The sequence below is a fragment of the Solenopsis invicta genome, chromosome 12 (assembly GCF_016802725.1).
Source record: "Solenopsis invicta isolate M01_SB chromosome 12, UNIL_Sinv_3.0, whole genome shotgun sequence".
NCBI classification, from domain to species: Eukaryota; Metazoa; Arthropoda; class Insecta; order Hymenoptera; family Formicidae; genus Solenopsis; species Solenopsis invicta.
Genome location: NC_052675.1, coordinates 1,713,457 through 1,737,543, shown reverse-complemented (window position 1 = coordinate 1,737,543; position 24,087 = coordinate 1,713,457). Strand labels below are relative to the sequence as shown.

The 24,087-nt window shown below is 31.7% G+C and overlaps 2 protein-coding genes across 12 annotated transcripts in view; one reads left to right on the top strand and one right to left on the bottom strand.

The window, feature by feature from the left end:
- Positions 1-24,087, bottom strand: part of LOC105203493 (zinc finger and BTB domain-containing protein 14) — a 62,974-nt gene that overhangs the window by 13,290 nt on the left and 25,597 nt on the right. For 5 of the 10 annotated variants that reach the window (XM_039456295.1, XM_039456293.1, XM_039456294.1 and 2 more), the window contains 3 exons: positions 14,612-14,853; positions 12,961-13,352; positions 7,092-7,304 (listed from right to left, as the gene is read on the bottom strand). In XM_039456295.1, the coding sequence (XP_039312229.1) occupies positions 7,092-7,304; positions 12,961-13,352; positions 14,612-14,831 (825 nt within the window). In that variant the 5' untranslated portion in view covers positions 14,832-14,853. Of the gene's footprint in view, positions 1-7,091; positions 7,305-12,960; positions 13,353-14,611; positions 14,854-18,152; positions 18,781-18,837; positions 20,060-24,087 lie in introns of those variants that run through there. The other 5 variants (XR_005576100.1, XM_039456300.1, XR_005576099.1 and 2 more) reach the window with 4 other exon arrangements.
- Positions 1,566-4,094, top strand: LOC120359297. Of its 2 annotated transcripts, none has more exons than XM_039456301.1 (2): positions 1,566-2,946; positions 3,056-4,094. In XM_039456301.1, exon 1 carries the CDS (start codon positions 2,065-2,067, stop codon positions 2,755-2,757), a length of 693 nt encoding a protein of 230 aa, XP_039312235.1. In that variant the 5' UTR covers positions 1,566-2,064; the 3' UTR covers positions 2,758-2,946; positions 3,056-4,094. The 2 variants fall into 2 exon arrangements, with proteins under 2 accessions (XP_039312235.1, XP_039312236.1); XM_039456302.1 differs by having other exon boundaries at positions 1,566-3,484; positions 3,845-4,094.

Genomic DNA, 24,087 nt, shown 5'->3' with positions numbered 1-24,087 from the left:
CATATTTACTCATTGAATAATCATTTTCTTATAAAAATGAATGAAGAAAATATATATAAGTTTTTCTCCCACATTTTTAGATTTTTTTCTTTCAAATATATCGTATTTTTTCATATTTTATCATATACAGCATTTAGTATTATACTTTCTTAGAATATTTCATAAAATTTATTTCACAATCCTCGAATTTTTTTATTTGTTTATAAAAAAGACTGTAATTTTCTTTTATTCAATTGTAATTTTATTACAAAATTGACAGATTTAAAATCTTATAAAATTACGATAAATTATAGATGAAAATTAAAAAATAGTTTAAAAAATAAGTATAAGAAAACAATTTTATACCGTGTTTTCTGGTTTTCTCATTTTAATTTTCCAAATTATATCTTTTTAAATCTTCATCTATAACTTACCGTAATTTTACGGAGTTTTTAAGATTTGCAAATCTTAAGAACCGTGAAATCACAGAACTGGATGAAAAAATCTAATCTTTCTTTGTAAGCAAAAATAAAAATGTGAGGAAATAAATTGTATAAGACATAAAAATGCTGTGTATGAAAAAATACAATTTAAGTATAATACGTAAAAGGAGAAAATCTGAAAAATAGTAGAAAAATTAATTTTTTCTTAATTTTTTTTAAGTGACAATTTTTTTATAAGCAAACAGAAAATCTGAAAAAATTTAAAATATATTGTACATAAGACTATCTGAGAATGTATTAAATATACTGTGTATGATAAAATATAAAAAAAAATATTATACAAAAAGAAAATCTAACTTATGAGAAGAAAAACTATTAGTAAAACTATATTTTTATTGCATTTTATGAGTGTGAAAACGATTATTGTATGATTAAATATAACATATTATCTTTGATTTTGATATTTTGTTTTTTTTCTAATATTTTCTGATTTTTATTTGCATTCATTAATTTAAAATTGTCAATGAAGTTACGCGATTTTAGCCAACAAATCGCAGCAAAGAGCTTCTGCGCATGCATTTCGATGGTACATGGTTCTCCATGCCGTAACGGTCATCATGACTTGTCATCGTAACAGTGCAGTATAGTTGAGCATAGTTGAGTCAGTTGAGTGTGGTGGTCATGGTCAGTTGTAGTGGTGTAATACTTTGCAAGTGCCGTGTTTTTATATGTAATATTTTTACATTAACAGTTAATTGAAAAGGCCAGTGAGACGAGCAAAAAGGTGTAGACGTTCGTATAGCTAATAATACATATTTATTCGTATATAAAGGACACAAACGTTTCGACTCTACGGAGTCTTCTTCAGTGTGTGTGTATTCTTACATTACAGACGCAGAGCGCAAACAAATCTTCATAACAGCCTTTTAAATACAATAGTCTGGGATTTAAAGCCCATGGTCCGAAATTTCTATTCTTGCTTCGTCGATTTCCAGTCCGCGAAACAAATCGTGTCAACAATTCGGTGTACGTATCGCTTCTTGTACGACTCGTACAAATTAATTAATCTCCGACCAATGATACTTTAAAAATATAACAAAAAAAATACAATAATAAACTCACTAATAGCCGTTTTTTTTTACAAGTTCTGTGTCAGTTGAATCACATGTTTAGTGTAAATAGTTAAACTTACGGTTCGTCGTTAGAGTCGTTGTAAGGCATGTTCAACGCTGATCGCTTACAATGTTAACGAATAACGATCGATCTGTATTGATCGGCGTGACAAGGGAGACTGAACGTTTCTGATGTTGCGAAGCGTACGCAACCCGCGTATGAGTCAAATGTTTCTCTGTTTACGATTCTATTCCCTATACTTTACGTACGCTACGTGGACGATATCGCTTTGGCAGCACCCACCGAAGCGGTTGATAATATCCTAAATGAATTTAACGGATACCATAATCGCTTACAGTTTACTATCGAACGTGAAAAGAAACGCAGCCTCAATTTTTTAGATACCTTAATTAAAGTCGATAACAACACCTTACATACTGACTGGTTCCATAAAGAGACCTTCTCAGGTAGATACTTATTCTACTATTCACATCACCCAGTTAGCCAAAAAATAGGAACCATCTACAGCATGGTAGATCGGGCGTTGTTATTATCACACCCTCAATACCACAAAAAGAATCTAGAATTTTGTGTTAACACCCTAATTAATAACGGCTACCCATTGGAATTGATTTTTAACAAAATCAACATAAGAATCAAAAAATTGATTAATACGAAATTAAATAGCGGAGTTCAGAACCTGATCGACGTGTCGGACTCGATCGTGGAAAGAAAAAAGTACTTGGTCTTTCCGTATTTAAAAGACGTGTCTGAAAAAATATCTACGTCCCTGAATAAAGACATAATTAGACTAGGTTTTAGATGTCTAAATAAGCTGGATAAGTTTATTAAGGCACACAAGGACAAGAACATAAAAACAGAATGTAACAACGTCGTCTATAAATTAAATTGTAACGACTGCAATGCCTCGTACGTAGGACAAACAAAAAGAAAATTAAAAACAAGAATCAAGGAGCATGTGAACAACATTAAATTTGAAACAGCGAAAATATCCGTTATTAGCGAACACAGACTCCAACAAAATCATTCGATCAATTGGGAAAATGTAAAAATCCTTGATTTTGAACCAAATTATCATAAACGCTTAATTTCCGAGATGATACACATTAACGAACAAAAAAATGGTCTTACTCAAAAAACGGATACGGAACTGTTAGACGACTGTTACAACACTATTTTGAACAAACTGGTCGATATGTAACAAAGAAAGTATAGGGAATAGAATTGTAAACAGAGAAACATTTGACTCATACGCGGGTTGCGTACGCTTCGCAACATCAGAAACGTTCAGTCTCCCTTGTCACGCCGATCAATACAGATCGATCGTTATTCGTTAACATTGTAAGCGATCAGCGTTGAACATGCCTTACAACGACTCTAACGACGAACCGTAAGTTTAACTATTTACACTAAACATGTGATTCAACTGACACAGAACTTGTAAAAAAACGGCTATTAGTGAGTTTATTATTGTATTTTTTTTTTATATATTTTTAAAGTATCATTGGTCGGAGATTAATTAATTTGCACGAGTCGTACAAGAAGCGATACATAGACCGAATTGTTGATACGATTTGTTTCGCGGACTGGAAATCGACGAAGCAAGAATAGAAATTTCGGACCATGGGCTTTAAATCCCGGATTACTGTATTTAAAAGGCTGTTATGAAGATTTGTTTGCGCTCTGCGTCTGTAATGTAAGAATACACACACACTGAAGAAGACTCCGTAGAATCGAAACGTTTGTGTCCTTTATATACGAATAAATATGTATTATTAGCTATACGAACGTCTACACCTTTTTGCTCGTCTCACTGGCCTTTTCAATTAACTGTTAAATTGCATACGAGCTTACCAGAATAGTTGTTTTTACATTAAATTAGAGTATTTTGCACAATATCGGATCTCCGTGGATAAAAAAAACCTCAGGTAATTAATTAAAGTCTGAGTCTTGAATTTGCTTTTACGTGTAGTGTATTTATTACTTGATATAAGTATACTATATTTTACATAATCTAACTTTTTTAATTTGCATTTCTATTTCAATAATTTTTAAACGCTTTCTTCTCAAAATAGTTTATAAGTACTAATTTTTTATTATTACAAAATTTTTACTTATTATTATGCTTATTATTATTATTAATAAACTTTATTAAATTTTTGTAAGGACAAATTAATTTTCTATAACGATTAAATGATAAAGTGTAGCATATTTGTAGAATTATCAAACTTGATTTTCATACTTTGTAAATGTTAATTTTTATATATTATTCTTTTCCTTGTTTCTAGGAAATTGTGGAATAATATTGCCAAACATTGGAAATAATACGAGAGCAAGCATTTCATACTTTATTGTTGACAGACCTCGCATATTTTATTTTATACGTTCTCTCGAAGAGATGTATGGACGGTTCGTTTTATGAATATATATAAAATATGTTAGGTATTTGCAGATATTGCTAATTGAAAAAACTATCATTTACTTATATTTAAATTAAAATTTTAAATTTAATCTCTAATTATTATAGGCTTAATTCTACAAAAATGTATGTATTTTTAACCTCAAATATCTTTATAACTAAATTTTGAATTAGAATTTCATTAAAGTAAAATTCTCTTGAAAATAATATCAAAGTATTTATTGTGTACATGTTAATTTTTCTTTTAACCACGTTGCGATTGACCACCAGCCATTCGCTGCAGTGCTTGAACAGTAAAAAGATTCTAGACACCGTTTACTGTGAATGGATGCAGTAGTCAATTGCAACGTGATAAAACACGACTCTCTCATATATTAACAAATTTGCAAAATACTATATAAACTTCCAATCACTGCGCATTTTTTTCAAGTACTTTTTATGTTTTTAATACTTTTAATTAGGGTTGACGATTTCATCCGAATCTATGGATATCCGGATATCCGAGTGTCCGGATAGTGATATTATCCGGATTCTATATCCGAATATTTCGGATAGAATATGACGATCCGGATATCCGAATCAATCCGGATTATTTTTTTTCATCTTATCTAAAAAGTTTACAATTGGTATAAAAATCCGGATCCGGATTTGAAAATTGTGTTACAAAGAGAACGAAAAGTACCAGCTTGACATTGCCAGTGTCTGTTTATGTTGACACTCACACTCGCCGTTCGAAGGTTGAGCTCGCTAACACGCGGCTTTGAATTATCATTGTCTGGCAGCATTATTGGCATTTAGAAAATGAAAATCTACTTATCAGTGTTTGAGAAGTGTACTATGTCAAAGAAGAGAAGTTGGGTATGGCAATATTGCACGGCTTCCGCAGACAAGCTTGAATATCTCAGTATACCCGCATCATCAGCTGGATCTGAAAGAGTGTTTTCCACGTGTGGAAACACTGTAACTATAAAAAGATGTTGCCTTGATCCTGCCAATGTCGATGTTCTTGTCTTTCTGTTCCAAAATCGGAATCTGTTTAATTAACTTGTTTAATTGACCAATTAAAAAAATATTATTAAGTTATGAAGTTATTATTATAAAACTTCTATATATTATGTTTTTGTTCTATATATTATGTTTTCGTTCTATGTCAAGAAATAAAAATTTATCTTTATAATGAGATCTTTTTTCTATAAGAATCATCTGAATAACAAACAATTTAATGGTTTGGATCCGAACGGCTTCAAATTTGGATCCGAAAGATCCGGATATCCGCTTCAATCGGATATTTAATCTCGGATCTATCTCTATCTCGGATATCCGAATATCCGGATAAACGGATAATCGTCAAGCCTACTTTTAATGCTAATTTATTAAAGATTGTATATAATAATATTAATTTTTAATTGTAAATCAGAAAAAAATGAATAAAAATATTGATATATAATGCATTAAAAGTACGTAAAAATAAATGGGCAATGATTAGAATTTTTGAGTGCCGTATGCATGCATGCGAGCAATATGAGTCTCATATGATGACGCATCTGTCGGATGCCGTGATCTCACACCGTGCGGATAATCCGCACGGCATGCGCGCTCCATGAACTCACTATGCGCGCATTTTGTTATCTGGGTAATTACGAATATATCGGAAACACATTATTATAAAGTATAGATATATACATTTATGAACAGGGTTAGGAAATAATGCATTACTTGTACCATCGTTATCATTTTCATGACTTCTTTCGGTAATGATAATTACGTTTTATTCTTTGGAACATAAACGTCGTTACATTTTTATAGTAATGCGGCGTGTAACAAATTTATTTTTATCGTTACTTTAATTTTTTATTATCCTTTTATCGATTCAATAGATCGCGCACTAATGCTGTATTAAGAAATTAAGCCTTCATATATGGTAAACCAGGATCAAACACCATGGGCCTACAGAAAAAAAACTATGAAAAGGATCCCGCTGCTCTAAAACGATGCAGGCAAAAAATTTTTTTAGTTTAAAATCAAAGTTTTAATAAGACACAAAACAGCTAAAACAGGCGAGAGTCAGCGCTGGTTTAAGAGCGCAAAACACAATCAAACAATTATTTATTCATAATGAATCAAAAGTGACGAACGATGACGATTAGAATAGCTTCCACTTGTAATTGCGTTGAAGATGACGATTAAAATAATTTTTTACTTGTAATTTCGCTGAAGAGGATTCAAAAGAGAGTCGAAACATTCGTCACTTTTGATTCATTATGAATAAATAATTGTTTGAACACTGATTGTGTTTTAACGCGCGCTTAAACGCGCGCTGACTCTCACTAGCCTGTTTTAGTTGTTTATTTTGTGTTAAATCTTGAGTCTTCTAATACTTTGTTTTAATAAAATTTAGATATATTTGTGTTTTAATTTGTTTTTATTGCTGTTTTTATTGTTATTTTTTTACATTGTAATAAATGTGTAAATTGTAAAAAATTCAGAAATAATCAATTTGTTAATTTAGATTTTTAATTTTCTGCATAAAAAATTTTAAAATTAGATTTGGGGGTCACTAGGCCTCCCAAGATCCGGGGCCTACCAAGAAATTTCTCTCCAGCTTGACCCTGTTTGTATATGACCAAGAAATTTATATTTACTAAATTCATATATTGCTGTACAATATTGTGAGTAAAAATTAAAGCAGATATTAAAACATAAATAGATATCACTTTGTAAATTATTTATCTTTTTACAAACATTTTATGTTATATAGATTTAGACAGAAACATAATTGATTATAACATTAACATTATAAAATATTTGGCGCATTTAAATGCTACTTTTGACGCATATCAAGCAAACATTTTTATTTATTGTTGATTTGGAAGGTTAAAAAAATATTCATACGTACAATAAAAATTTTCTGAGATGAAAAAAATAAGTCAATATGTAATTTACAAATTATATTGCCAAAATGCGTTCCTATTTGGCAGCCTTGCAATATCTATGTTTATAGACAAATCAAAATTAACATAAAACAAATTCAAAAAATGTTCTTGATTGGAAAAAGACAAAATTTTTGTTATCTGACGACATCCAATAAAATTTTATTGACTGGATAATTCGCTTACCTGTACACTTGATATTGCAACATCCGCGGACCCGTCATTGAAACTAGGCTCACATTTGACGATCCTCGAAGAATCCTCACAACTCGATTCTCGCGAGGAATCTTTTGACTTCGATTCCAATGGATCGTTGTTCCGTGTTACACGGCCCACAGATACTCTCTTCTGTCCTTTGAATCTGGTCTCTCGCTTATACATCGGAGGTGGTATACGCCTCTGAAAATTATTAATAAATATTGAAATCACTATACAGTATTAACTTGCTTCACACCTGCGGTTTGAAATATTTCAAATATCCTTTTATGAAATGTGGTGTCTAATTATTGACAGCGAATTTGGTTGGATGCACTAGTGCGCACTGTTACACATTAATCACAAAAATCTACTTAAAAATATGTATTTAATATAAATATATAAATGGATTAAGCCGCAAAATCTTCAATATACTTTATTGTGCTGTTTGGTAAAATATGTATTTATTCATTCGAGATATTTGCATTTTACTTTAATTACACTTAAGAAAAAAAAGAACACTAAAGAAACATACAAAAATGTCTCCCTTCGATTTTGATGAGCCTTTAATATATTGTAGTACAAATTAAAATAAGGGACACGTATTTTTCTATACGTGCCCATAATCACTTTATAGGTCATAAAACATCCATTTAAATAAAATCGGTTTTTTCTTTTAAAGCGTATAAAGTAAAGTCGCCTATTATGGAGGCTCCTAATATGAAGTAGCGAGACTTCTGCATTAATAAATGCATGTGGTACCATCATAAACTTATTACTCTTGTGATGAAATCTATTTAGTAGAAAATTTATTAAATCATGCGTGCAGTCATTGAAAAAAAAATTGTTTAAAATTGGATGTCAAAATTTATTGAGCTAAGTCTTTAAACCTTGTTTATTATAAAATAAACAAATATTTGATAATTCTGCATACAGTGATGAAATAAAGTCGTATTAATAAAAAAATACGGGATGTAATCATTTATTTAATTATAAATATTAGATTTGGTGATCATGAAGCGGTAAAGCGTGGAACGTATAATAAGAGAAACTTTTGTGTAAGTAATTGTTATGTTAATAAAATAAGACTGAGATTTTGTTAGTGAACTTCCACGTTTATTATAATGCCGGTAGCGAGCAAAAAGCACAGCACACAAGAGAGAGAGAGAGAGAGAGAGAGAGAGAGAGAGAGAGAGAGAGAGAGGGACGGATGCTCCGTCGGTAAGAAAACAATACATAAACTTCCATTGCTAAGAACTTGCTAGTGAATAAGATACATTCGTAACAGAAACTAAAAAATTCCTATTTATTATTCTATTTCAAGTGCTTTCCAAAGTGCTATAAAGTTTTCCATTGAGGATTTTCAAATTATGAGGCTTAAAAGTTATAGCTTTCAGTATTAGTACACCCGGGCTATTTACTAAAATGCTTGGCATTTATAAACCGTAAGAATTAGAGGGACAGGAGTCGGGGAATATTTCTCTTAATATCTCCACTACTGATTCTCCACGATAGTAGTCTCCGAGAATCGAATGGAAATTTTACACAGTCGTGTTTTTTCAAGTTACAGGTGCACTACACCCAGTGTGTCAGAAACATATGTATTGTCAATAAAAAAAGAAATTTTATCTTTAATAAGCAAAAATAAGTTGATTAACATTTTCCATAATTTTTTACTCTATTTTTATACTCTGACCAACGAGAGACTAGTTTGTTTCTGCGTTTTGATAAAAAAATGTCACGATTTTACTACTGCAAAGAAAACATGTAGATGGTGTAGCGTTTGCAGTTAATTTATTTTTCTTGTATTGGCAACATTTATTGTCAGCCATATTGCCCCTTATATTATTTTGTACGAACACACCGCTTTCTTGCAACAGGAATAAAAGCATACTTACGTATGGTAAAGGTAACTTAACTATTGTACGTTTCTTCTCCCGAGTTATCGTAATTTCAGGTTGCATTCCGAAAACATCTCATTCCAATAGATGGCATATGCAATACTTTTATTGGATGTTAGATCAAGCTAGCGTTAATTCATTTATAATTTATAATTTACTGAAAGATAATTCGAAAAAATGTCGCAAAAATTACGTACGAGATCTTAATGTAGCTCTCATCAAGCTATTTCTGACACATCATCTAACTTCTTCAACATGGCAAACGATATTGTGTGTACAAATAAAAGATTTTTAAATTATACAGACTCCCAAAGTTCAAGATTCTCGCGATTTGTTGGCAAAAAATAAAATGGCCAAACCAAAAACATGCTCATTATGTATGTTTACCGAAAAACATCGTATAAATGTTTGAAATGTGACAAACCGATGAGTAAGTAACATACTGCAAAAATTTGTTGCAAATATTCCATTTAAATAAATAATATAAAGTATATTATATTGTATTTTATGTTTTTTCAAATTTTATAATCGAAAACGAATAATTTATTCTATCAGTTTATCTTTTCTTACGCTGAAAAACTATTTAACTTCACCTCCCTGGTAAAAGTTTTGAATAGAATTTTAATACAAGCTTGTCCAAACTTTTACGAACAGTTCCGAAATCTGTGTCCGTACTAAACCGAGATCATCCGAATCAAATTTGTAACCCTTTTCAATTCGTTCATCAACTCCAAATTCTATCCTATTGAATCCGTAATACATTAGGAAATCAATTTCAATTTGTACATCCTTTACCATTTTAATTCAAATAAATTCGAAGCAGTCATTCAATCCTTCTTAATCATTAAGTTCAATCCGAATGAATCTGAGGCTTATTCTAATAATCTCATTCCTTTCCAATCTGTGAGTCTACTCCAAACAAATCCGAGGTTTGCTCAAACAAGGTTTTCAATTCTTCTTAATCAATGCGGTTTCTCGAGGTTTAATCCGAATAAGCCCAAAATAAACTTTCAAACTTTTTCAATCCGTGCATGATTCAGAAACTCATCTGGAAAAACTTTCAGCCTTCTCAATCCGTAAATTCAATCCAAACAAATCCAAAGTTAGTCCAGATAAGGTTTTCAATCCTTCTTAATTCGTGCAATTTCTCAAGGTTTAATTGGAACGAATCCGACAACAATCCGAAACAAGCTGTCTAACTTTTTTAATCCGTGCTTTCAATCCGAATAATTCCAGAATATATATGACTTTATATATATTGATACGAGGGGCGTTCGATAAGTAATGCAACACATTTTTTTCTTAGAGCAAGATAGTTTTATTCAGGATTCAAATACCATATTGTTCCCCAAATCTTTGGCCATAAAACCCTATTTTTCGACTAATCTTCATTCAATTCTATAGTTTTACGCCACCTTAATGTGAGAGCCTGTATACCGCTGTAGTACCACTCTACTGATCTGTGTCTAAGCCAAGTTCTTACCGAATCAATAATTTCCCCATCATTGCTGTAGTGCTTCTCGTAAAGTCCATCCTTCAGTGGTCCAAAGAGATGGAAGTCAGAAGGAGAAGTACTTATCGAACACCAGTCGTATAAATGATATGCTTTAATTATACATGTTTTATCCTTTCAATAACATATATTGACCTGATCTATCAGTTATGTACAGGTATTAGCATAAAATGTTCACAGGTCATCACGAGGGATCAATTTGCGGCGATTACAGAAGTCAAACAACGTTCACCGGAGTCGCGACTTGGATGGGTGACCACTTGGAAATTTCCAAAAAAATGGTTAGGTTAGGTTAGGTTAGGTTCCTGATCTCTCCTCTTTAAATCTGCCCCCTCCCTTCTTTAAAGAAAGGGGGAGCCGGGAAGGAACAGTGGAGAGGGGGACCCTCATAGAGCGCCGACAAGATCGGACAGGGGGCCCTACCCTCTCCACTGTTGAGCAGGTACGCCTTGGGCGGAATCAGCGGCAAGGTAGTTGCCCGGCTGACCCGCCCTGGCTTGGGATGCGGGAGTGCGAATCTAAGGCTGGGAGCCCGTCAAACCCCCGGGAGCCCGACATCCCGGTTCGGGCGGCTGACTGTCCGTTGGCCGCTAACTTTCGGAGGGGAGTCTCTGCTTTCAAGACGGATTTTCTTCAAAATGGTGTTTCACCCCCTAAAACTGAAATTGTGTACAAACAAAAAGTCTTTTTGTGGTATAGATGAACTTTTCTATTTGTACACAAAGTTTCAGATTTTTTTTTATTTTTGAGTTACCTAGTGAGATATTTTTTGCTATAAATTCTTTACAGTGTTTTAAAGATGTTTGTTAGCATCAAAGTCTTAAATTGTTTATCAATTTAACTTATGACATACTCTAACCCCAATTTGTGTCTTAAAGTTTGATAAATAATTGGTATGCAATTTGCGTGAATTGGTAACTGTAAAAATTGACATAAAAAATGTTATTAAGCATCAAGCTGCCGCTGTTGACCGGTAATAGCGATTATCTTTTTATCATTATATTTAACAATTTTATCAGTCCTAATTTTACTTATATTTGTTTAAAAATTTAATAAGTAGATTAAGTTAAAGTATTTTTTTTTTCTACATTTTAATATAAGAAACTAATAATATCGTCTTAAATTAATGGCAACTTAGGATTCGGAAAACAAAAACAAATTTAATTTCTTTTTGTTATATAGTTAAATGTAAATACCATAGATAGTTTTTTATTCTTTTCACGGTAAAAAATAACGTTTCTTTAATATTTTTCAAAGCTCAATTAAAAACCAAATTTATTCTAAAATTTATCCTTAAAAATTTGCCTTTCTAAGCTACTTAGCTCATAGCTTGATACTGTCATTAACTACATTTACACTGCTCGATTTACGCCGAAGTCATAACATCAATGTTATAAAATTGATCAATCATGAGTATTCTTCTGAAGAATGGAACGATTGTAAAGTAAAAAAACAAAATGTTATTAAACCTGATTAATGGTGACGTGTAAACGTAGTCTTTTTCTAAATAACTGAAATCTATTTCGAGTCAAGTCTCAGAGTTAAGTGTTGAAGAGACACAATCGTATGCGTTTGTGCGTGTATGCGTTTGTACGTGTGTGTACTGGCGTGTACGTATGTGTCTGTATGTTGTTTAGATAAAAATTTCCCAAAATAAGTCTTAATACTTAATAATAATTTCCTAGGTGAATTTGTAAACATTTAGTAGTTCTCCCAAACTGCACATCACAACTTGCTGGACTTAAAACGCAACTTTTAAAGAACCATAAATAAATATCACGCAATTAAATTGCTAATCAGTTTAATAATTTTGATGCTTACAAACATCGCTACGATCCCTATAATCCTGAAAACCGTAAAGAATTTGTTACGAAAATTGTTATCTCGGTTAGAATTAGAATCTGGATCTTCTTATATCTCATATGAAAAGTAGCTAGTTCGATCACAGAGGCACTTGGCAATATTTATCGCAGCAACCGATAATGTTAAATGAGCGTCTTTTTCAGTTGACGCGTATATACGATATAAACGGCATCTTAATATAACCGGAAATTGTATCAACAAATTTAAAATATATATAAAAGAATGGTTATGTCAGTCAAAAACAGATCTTATAATTAGTGTTCAATAATAATTTCCTAGGTGAACAAATTATTGAATTAATTAGCAATAATTTAATTTTATGATATTACATTTCTGGCTCTACTTAAAAGCTGCGTTAAATCCGGCAAACATACGACGCCTAATTTGGGGAAATTAATAAATGTTTGAAAATATACCTGGAAATTATTATACTTATGGGAATATTTATTAATGAACATTAAGATCTGCTTTTGACTGGTATGACCAATCTTATAATTTAAATTTATTGATACAATTCCAGGTCATATGAAGACTTCGTTTATATGTCTTAAAACAAGCTAAATTGCATATTAACCAAACTTACAATTTGCGTTTCTGTAGATCGCGGAAGCTCGTCAAAACTGTCTTCGTGTCCGTCAATAACCATCGGATCATCTTCCACTTCGATGTCCTCTACTTTAATGTGATCCTCCATTGAATCAATGGTCGAATGCTTCGGCAGAAAAGGGATCATCGACGGTTCCTTGATATATTCAGTAGTGTGTACTCTGGTTTCGATATGGCACCGTTGCATCCGCGTCTCGACCCTGGTGTAGAGATTGCGGTTGTTCTCCTGGTTTCTTTGTTCCCCAGAAAGACCACGTATCTCCAAATCGGTGGCAGTTTTTATAAGCGAGGGGAGATGTTCTTCCGCTACATCAATAGATCCTCTATACATAAAGTCCAAGAGGCATTCCATTTCCTCGACAGCGACACCTGAGCGATAAAAATGTATCAGATGGGATGCATTTTAATTCATTCACGCAAAAGTGTTATCAAGTTTTCTCTAAAATAAAAGTGGCAGCAATTTTTTTTTCTTTCTATTTTTATTCATTTTTGCGTGTTTACTACCATTAGATTCCTCAGAAAAAGTAAATACGGATAAGCAAATACGGATTCCAAAAAGGATATGTTTCTTTTAGTAATCTTTTGAAATCTGATTTTTTTGTTAAAATGGGACATATATTATTTATTCTATGTATACAGAGTGTCTCAAAATAATCACTTATGCTCTCGTGGGTTGATAGAGCAAGTCATACTAAGAAGAAAAGTCCTTTACCATTTTTCATTATTTGCAATAGTTATCGAAATAAAAATTAGTAAAGTTTGTCAAATGAGCGCGTATTTTCCCTACCCACTGCATGCGGAAATCATTCGTCCGTTGCCAAACTATAGGCAGCCGCGGCAGGCGGCGCGGTGAGACGGATAAGACAGCAATTGCTGCTTTTCCCTTCTCACCGCGTCGCCTGCCGCGTCGGCTGCCTATGGTTTGGCGACGAACGAGCGGTCCTCGTGTGCGATGGGTAGGGAAAGTATGTACTCATTTACCGACTATATTAAATTTTATCTCGGTAAGTACTGCACATTTTGAAAAATGGTAAAAGAGTTTTCTTCTCAGTTTTATTTGCTTTATCAACCCACGAGAGCATAAGTGAATATTTTGTGACACCCTGTACATTATGGGATTAATAGTGCATAATTAAATTTGTAATTTGAATGAAATCATGTAATACCAAAAGCTTTGTAGCGCGCATGTAGCGCATGCCTGTTTTGTTTAGTAAATAAAAAATCCACGCAAAATTAAAAACACCGTTTTTTCTAATCTTTAAAAATTATAATTTCGGCAATATTTTATTTAAAAAAATGAATATATTTTTTGCAATAATTAATTTTTTTGTTAAATTAATGTCACAATAAATTAAAAAAAGATAATTTTTAGTATATTTAAAATTACAAAATCTTTTAATGTGTCAGTAATTAGTATTTATCCAACACAAATAATTCTAAAAAAAAAAACTGTAGACTTTTACATTTTTGAAGTGTTGCAATACATCCAAAAAAATCTGAGAAATTTTTTAGAAAGTTATAAAATTATATAAAAATTTAAAAAAATTTTAAATTATACAAAGAATTTGAAGAAACAGTTTCACTAAAGACATTATGTTTCGCCAAAATGTCATCAATGTATTGTATACCTTTTAAAATGAGAATGGGTTGTTCCCCATAATGTTCCTTAAATACCCTTTCAAAATAAGGGCTACATGCTGCTAATACCAATCTATGGGCCCTCAACATGCCACCCTGACAAGCTAAAGTCGCATCTGTCAGGGAACCACTCTTGTAAAGAGCTTCAAATAAACCCGACAGATTCGCCAGGTGATTATTCCATGTAAGATTAAATGTTTTCTCGCCCATATTATTATCGAGTATTATTGACCTAAAACACAAAAATTTTATATTTTTACAACATTGTAGTAAGACGAACTAACTTTAATGTTAAAAAATAAAGGAAAGGAGGGGGTTGTGGAATACTATCATATTTTTTAACAATAACTTAGTAAATATTGTATAGCCACGGAGTTCTTGCAATCACTCTATAGGTAGAAGTGTATCGGGTACACATAGAACGAACATAATTTAAAATCTATTAACAAGAAAAAAGGATGCGTTCGTGGAATAGCAGAAGGATCGTGGAATACTAACAAGTAATGTTATGAAAAGCACTTTTATTTATAAAAAAAATAAATTAATTAATGATTTTTCGTAAATTTGATACATAAATAAGTGCCGCAAAAGTAAATTTTATGAATATTTTATAAAATATATTTTATCAACTTAAAAACTTTTTTAATCTTTTAACTGTGTTCGGCTTTTTTCGATCTCAATATTTTTGGGAAATTCTCGTGGTATTAGATTATCCCCAGCAAACACAAAGTTACAGTTATATAAATGTTAGTTGTAATTTTCAACTCAAGAATGTAATTATTATATAAAGAGTGTGTTATACAGGGTGATTCAGTTGTAACCAGTTGTCCGTCAAGGGACGTATTCCTGGTAGAATTCTAAGACGATTTTTCCTTTGTCAAAAATTTGGCAAAGGCTTAGATTTCGAGCCGATTAAGTTAGCGTATCACGGGTCGAATACAGAAAGTACGCAGGGCCAGCGCACTCACCGTTACGCGTAAGTATTCTGTGAGGCGCCTGCTGCGCTCAACTGATACGCTTAGCTGATACAACACGCAAGGTCTCTCTTCCCCCCCCCCTCTTTCTTTGTCACATTACAATGCTAACTTTAACTTAAAAATATAATTATGTTCCGTCTTGATTTTAATGATTTTGATAAGAGAAGTGCCAGGAAACTTTTTTGTACAATCAAAGAATCAAACAAAGAATTGTACGAAATCTACATAAGTACTTATGATACATTTCGAGTTTTTAGAAACAGTTAGTACTTTAACTGAGAGGGTTTCCGGATGGATGCCACGTGCGTGTTGGGCACTTTGCCGACGTTTTGCAAACATTGCATCTTGCATCATCAGGGCTGAGAGCACCGATACTGAGCTCCCTTCGGTTGTGGTGGTTCTTATATATCCCCGTTGCGCCCGGTGGAGGTGGGGTGGGGGGGTTTGATTTGGTCAGCCAATCAGAGCGTTTTGATTGATCGGCCAGTCAATTAAAAAGTTAGTACTTTTCTTATCACAGAGAGAGAGAGAGAGAGAGAGAGAGTGTGCGTGCGTGCGTGAACAAGTTTGGACATGTTTACTTACGTATTGTAATACATTGTAATATTGAAATGTGATACTAAAGTGATGATTTACAAGAGGATCAAGAAATCTATGATCTGTCTCATCGTTGAGGCAACTAACTGATCATTGTACAGAATAATACGTAAGTAGCATTGTGATGTGACAAAAAGAGAAAGAGAGAGAGAGGGGGGGGGAGAGACTCTTGTATGTTGTATCAGCTGAGCGCAGCAGGTGCTTCACAAAGCACCCGCGCGTAACGGTGAGTGTGCCGCCCCTTTACACCTTCTGTATTCGACCCGTGATACGCTAACGTAATCGGCTTATATCTCTAAATTTAAGCTTCTGCTAAATTTTTGTCAAAGGAAAAATTGTCTTAGAATTCTACCAGGAATACGTCTCCTGAAGGACAACTGGTTATTCTAAATCACCCTGTATAACAGTTACATTATTGAGTGGAAAATTACAATTAACATTTATGTTGTAACTTTGTGTTTACTGGGTCGTTACATTCTTGCATATTGTAATCATTACTCTATCCAATAAAATGTGTCAAAATATTGTAGATATTTAAAAAAATTGCAAAGCTTGAACTTGTTCATATTACTCTTATACCACAAAAATTTTTAAAGAGCGTTTGGATCGAAAAAAAACCCAAATACGGATAGAAAATAAAATAAACTCTTTAGCTCACAAACTTAAGAATAGAGGGACTTAGCATCCTACGGAAAATCCTACTTTAAGCAAAAGGGAGTATTCTCTCAGGCATGCAGGGGAAACCGTTCTCCGCCATATTGGTTAAAAAAAAATTATACATAGATATGTGTCAGTGACATCCCGTTTGTGCAAGTGTGACAGCTATAAAGTTAGGTTAGATACTCGAACTCATTTGTCTTATTCATCAACGTTAATTCATTTTTTTTAAATAAAAATGGTAAAATGCATAGTACCAGGATGTTTCATGACAAATTCTTCAGACAAATATAAAAATAAATTTCAGAAAGTATTGGAACAAAATATAAAAATTAGTTTCCACAGATAAAAAATTATATTAATCTTATTAATACGTAATATTTTATTTTTATTAATATAAAAAAATATTTTTTTTGTTGATACTATTGATGTATGTGTTTGTTGATACTTTATTTATTTAAAGCAAAAAAGAAAAAAATTATTTTAAATTATTATTTTTTATTTTAACAAAGTTTATTTTTTAGTTTGTTTTTATATGTAAAATATTATTTAATATGTTATACTAGTTTATTACATTGCTTCGGAAATAGTCGTCCATGGGATATCCATTTATGAAACTAGATATTTTAGCATGTGCATAGGATATTAGATAGATATCCAATGGACATCTCAACGGATGTTAAATGGACATGTAAAAAAGGCACACCAATTTTTAATTTATAGAGGATATTAGGATAAATTTTTTTAGTTTATTTCTTTTTTAGACTTGGTAACAATCGTTGTTCGCGGGTCTTCAACATCGTCGAAGAGTGTCTTGGCGGTGCCTCTACGAGATGTTTTCCTCACATCTAAGCGCTCCGATGATCATCACCACTTCACCTACGTCACCAAAAAGCTCTTACAAACGAAATAATAATATATTAAGAAAGGTTTTGGTCGATATGAAAATGAGTATGTATTTTGTACTGCTTTTTATCCTTAAGAATAGTTGTCGATGTTGTTACGCTTTATTGCTGTGTAAAATATCTGTGCAACAACACCAACAACTATCGTTTAACGACTAAGAACAAAAAGCGTGTGCAGAATACATACTACCTCCAAGAAAATTAAAACCATTCTTAATATATTACTGTTTCGTTTGTGAGTCATGCTTTTCAGCGACGTAGCTAGGCTAGGCTAGGCTAGGTTAAGTCGATGGTTGATGATGATGATCGTCGGAGCGTTCGAAATTGTAAAACGGCAGAGGCACCACCGAGACGCTCTTCGACGATGTCGAAGACCTGGGAACGACAATACTTACCATGAAGTATATGGCTATTCGTTGGTTGAATCAGCAGTTCTCACAAATTTTGCGGACCGGGCCGAAAAACATGTTCGACGGTCACGGCTTCAAACAATATTGAGCAATATGGCGACAGCAAAACAAAAGAAATCGGACGCGAATTACGTATGCAGATGCAGCGTTGATAGACAGAAAACGAGCAAGAATAACACATGGACATGCAAACGTGTCCATTTATGAACTTTCTACAATAAGCTCAGGGAACTGTAACTGCATAGGCTGGGAAGAAAAAAGTTGGTCACAAAAAATGTTTCGTGCACCTTAGCGTCGCCATCTTGGATACTGATTTTATGCTTGTTGTTCATCAAATGTTAAACAAAGATAAAACGATACATACTGGCATTTTATCTTGGTCTAACATTTGGTCAAAGATAGCAACGCTATGGTCCACGGGACATTTTTCGTGACCACTTTCAATCTCTGCTCTTACGTCTTCTTAATCTTACTTCATGAATAAGTTATCACTCAGTGTCATAGGTCGTAAACCGTAAGAATTGATCAATCACAGTCGAATATACTTTTAACATTCGATTGTGATTGATCAATTCTTATGGCTTACAACTTATGCCATCGATTAATAGCTTATTATAGAAAGCTCAAAGATATCCCTAAACTGTCCACAAATGTATATCCTATAGCTTACAATGGTCCAGGATCCCGACAAAAAGTGGACACAAAATAGATGTCCGTAGGATATCCTGTACTATCTGGAAAACTTTTTAAAATAACTTTTTTGCTTCTAATAAACATTAAACGACGTTGACAATGAGGTAAAGTGGCAAAAGAGATGCAGATGACAAAGTAGATTATATTTTTAGCTTTAATTTTGATAGAAGAGAAGGTGGGGTATTACGGTCCCCTATTTACGTTTGGTACAGCTTTATTAATAATGAATATTTTAAATTGAAAATTTTGTGATTACGTTAGTAGTGATGTGGTATAAGAAGTTGCGAGTTTGCTCTCCGTGCCAAAGATCCGAGTTTAAATCTAGAACAATATATAACTCTAAACCGGTTTTTAATTGATTTAAAAATTGATCTCCACCTTCTGGAAAACAAAGGCGAACTACCGAAAGCAACTCTGACCAGGAAAGTCTCTTCTAATAGATCGTTCAAAACCGGCGTGCGTTAAAACTATAAATCCCATGTATCTACAGATATATGCAGAAAATATCGCCTACGCGCTGACATATGGCACGCAAAGAAAACTGATTGCATTAATGTTATTCACTCAACTTCAAATGTAAAGTTATAACATTTTATTGCTTCGAATGTTCATGTTCTAGTATTTATAAAAATGTGACAACACTACGTAATGGATTAACAAGAAACACGAGTGGTAATGTGTCTAACCTATAAGAATAATAAATTTGTAAACTCTTGTTTGTTTCTAAAGCAAAATATAAAAAAGGGAAACAATCAATTACGAGCAAATTAATAGATAGTGTAAATTACATAAACAATAAGGATTTATTCTCCCAAACAATATTACGTATACATTTTAACTATACTTATTGTTAGTCTTTTTCAGCTTAATATGGAACCTATTAACTATTCTGATACTAAACCTATTTGAAATTATTGAATAATTGATTAACAATTTTAAGTACGACATCAAATTCTAACATGCAAAGAACCTATATAAACTAGAGCTGTTACTTTTAACTTATTTTAAAGATTTAAAGCTCTGAAAGAATTTGAAGTTAACTTCGATGTTTCGAAGTTTAAAGCGCCTTCGAAGTTCGAAGTTAACTTTGAAGGTGCTTACAATTTAAAAACTTCAAAATTTGAAGTTACTTTCAAAGTTTTAAAGTTTCGAAAAATATACTCGTGCAAATGATAAATTTATTCAGAAAATATTACAAACATTGAGCATAAAAAAGTAGATATCCTCAAAATGTGTGAAAATATTTCTAAAAAATTTGAAAGGATTATAATATAAACCATTACATATTATTAATTAAACTCGATACATTAGAAAAAATAATGATTAACAAAACAATCCAACAAATTAAGAAGATTAAAAAAAGCAAAATAAATTTATTCTCAAATGTATGAAAAAGAAATAATAATTTAATATAAATGCTTCAACATTACTAATTATAAATTTTCCTTAGCATAAAACAATAATGTTAAGGATTGGAAATTGAAACAAAATCGATGAAAATGATTAAAATGTGAAATAAATCACCAACAACATAATATGAAAATATCATAAAATCTGATAAAAATTAATATAAAAATGAACATAAAAAATACAACGTCTATAAGAAGCTATAATTTCTAAGAGGTCAGAAATCATGTCGGATCAAAAGATCAACAAAGGATCACGTAAACAATTGCATGTTTGAATATTTTTGAGATGGATAAATGAAAAATGCAATGTAAAAGTAATTTCAAAAAAATTATTTGCTATAATGTTGCTGTTTTGCTTAAAAACCGTTCTTAGATATATTTATAAAAGATAATTTGTTTGTAACAATTTGTTGCAAAATTGATTTTTATAATGAGCTTACGTCAGAAATGTTTTCTTCATGCAATAGTTTTTTCTAATTGCTATTTTTTGGGTAATCTTGCTGGACTAGCCTTAATAGATTAAGAAGATTAAGAAATAAGAAAAAAATAAATTGATTCTGAAATAAATGAATAAAAATAAATGAATAAAAAATTAATATGAATTACATGGTTTTGACATGGATTCTTTAACATAAGACAATCTTATAAATGAAAAATTCAGATAAAGTCAATTAATAAAACAAATAAAAGCGATTAAAAATACGTATTTTTGAATTTAATCACATAATTATAACATTAAAATATTTTTTTTCTAATTTCGTCACATGATTTTATAAATGTGTACCTATCACTATTTTTACTATTGCTATTATATTTACTGTTACTATTATATTAATAATTGTATAAATTTTTAATTTTCGAAACTTTAAAGTATCGAAATTTCAAAGGTTTAAAGCTTCAAAACTTCGACTTCCTAAGCATTAGATAATTAATCGCAGAATAAAAATTAAACTAAGATAAAATGGTGTTGTCAGGAATGTCTCTATATGTCATAGCTGTACATCAAAGATGACTGTGAGAATTTTCTTATTTGTTGGTCGATAAATAATATCAATATTAAGGTGTATACAAAAATCTTTAGTATTATATAGTGTTACACGCGAGTGAGTTTGTTTGGAATATTAAAATAAGAACCATAATAATTCAATATTTCTGTTACGATTCAAACCGTTCTTCTGTTCTTTTATAGGAATTATTTCAGAAATAAGTCTTTTATGATAACTATTTTTATAATCAAGAATTTTAACATTATTTCAATCCATATTATGAATAAAATTTATATGTTAGCCAAATATCTATCTGGGTCCAATTTTATATTACTTTTATGTCCTTTTAAACGGATATTTAATTATTCCGTTTCATTTACATAAGAAACGTCACAATCATTGCAATAAGTCTTATAAACAACGTGAGCCTTATTCCTTATAAAAATAGATTAAAAAGATTGGTTTTGTTTAAAAAAGCACAATGTATTGTTATAAAATTACATATTTATTCAATAAAGAGCATAGGCGCCGACTTAGTGGGGGCAGAGCATTTTTGACCCCCACAATAATTATGACCATTTTATTTTTTTAAAAAAGATTTTTTAACTGAAAATAATTTTTGTGATCAAAATTATAAGAAAGCGTCGGCTAAGCGATACGCTACGTTAGCGCAGCGATTTAAAAGTGGCGCGTCGTTTTGTTGTGAACAGATTAGGCTTGTTTTCTATTCCTGCACTAGACTGCACTGGAACGATCTTTCTTGCTTTAACTAACTTTCAAATATATATCTATTTCATTTTAAGTGCACACTAATTCAGGGAGTTCAGGAACAGAAAACAAACGGATTCTTATTAGAAGTTCCCTAGATATGGTGCTGCCGCCAACAAAAGTTGGACAGCCTTAGCACAATTGGGCAACCCTGCAGCAGGGTCCTGCCGCTCAACAATTGAATGCTGCAAAAATTAGAAGAAAGAGTTAATGGTTTGCATCTGTAGCAAGATACAAGGTTCATGTTCTAATTTTCGTGTAAAATAGATGTTTGAAATTTTAGAGAAGTCTATGATTATAAAATGGATAAGTTCCTCTTGTGTACGTCTGGTACCGGTACCAGAAAATATATTAGTGAACCCAATAAATCTACCGACAATCAAGCCTACTACATCAAAAAGACTCATATAACACTAACAAGTCTATACGTTGTTTTTTATCGTCTTGGATTAAAAAATTTCCGTGGTTAATATATAATAATGAAAAGAAGGTAGCTTTGTGTAATGTGTGTAAGACTATGAATGAGAAAAATATTTTGACATTTTCCTCAAAAATAGAAAATGCGTTTATTGAGAGTGGATTCAAAAACTGGAATAAAGCGATTGAGAGGTTTCGAATTCATGAAATGTCAGCATGTCATAAAGAAGCTGTATTAAAATTTACCAGCATAAAAACAAATGTCAATGTAACAGCAAATATATCGAGTGAAAAATTACGGCAAATGAAGGAAAATCGTGTCTGTTTGTTGAAAATAATATCGTCGTTACGTTACCTCGGCGTTCAAGGCATTTCAATTCGAGGTCATACTGATGAAAGAAGTAACTTCAGCAACTTATTAAATTTGAGATCCGAAGATTCAGTAAAATTACAAAAATGGATGAACCGAGATTCGTATAAATGGATTAGTCACAAAGTCCAAAATGAAATTTTGAACATAATGAGTCATTCTATTTTACGTAAATTAATTCAAAACATAAAAAATGTAATTTACTTTTCTATTATTGTGGATGAAACGAATGACATCGCTACTAAAGAACAGTTCAGCTTTTGTATCAGGTACGAAAATTAAAAAGAATTACTTTATATATCATTTTTTTTCTTTAAATAAGTTATATGAGTTTATTAAAATATTTATTGATAGAAAATTTGACTAAGGGAAAGCAAATGTTTTAACAAAATTGAAATAAAAACTTATTTTTTCTCTTAGATTAAAGCTATTACAGTATAATAATTTCGACTTAGATTTATTAGGTCTATATCTAATACTATGATCATGACATTTAATGATCGATTTTAGCTCTATTAATTAAGTGTTACCAATTCTGTTTGCATTTTATGTTTGTGAATGATTTCTTAGAAGTAGAAGAAGTGTTTCTTGGATTTTACAATACCGACAGCACAACATCAAAAATCTTGACAGATATAATTCTTGATATTTTACGTCGTTTTGATTTATCAACCTCTAATATTCGTGGACAATGTTACGACGGTGCAGCAAACATGTATGGTATTTTCAATGGAGTGCAAGCCAAAATTTTAGAGATTGAAAAAAAGGCTCTTTTTGTTCACTGCACTGCGCACAATTTAAATTTAGTTGTTCAAGATTCAATCAAGTCCATAACGGAATGTCGAGACACATTAAATATCGCAAAAGATTGAATAAATTTTGTAAAAGATTCTCCCAGAAGGTTGGCAGTTTTTAAAGGTACATGTTGTTGCGTCCGCGTGTTGTTCACCCGTTATATTGCTAAAATGTGTGCCGCCCCTATTCGCAATCGTGTACGTTCGAATTCGCAGGAAAATAATACGAATCGGTTTTCAAACTAAGCAGATTTATATACAGCAACTTTATATACGACAGCAGTCTATATAAGTTTAATAGATTTGTCTCTTTAAGATTAGTCACACGTTAATTTCTCTTGCGTGATTTATCTGAGCCACTTTCTCGTTGGCTGTTATCATCTTGCTGTTATCAAGTTATTTGACAACCGAGCATAACAAGTGCCGCGGACGCAATAATATTTTAAGAAACAAAAACTTTTATCATTATTTGTTTTTTTATTT

What these genes read in the sequence shown, in the direction of transcription:
- LOC120359297 (XM_039456301.1), top strand. Translation starts at nt 2,065, where the DNA reads ATGGTAGATCGGGCGTTGTTATTATCACACCCTCAATACCACAAAAAG.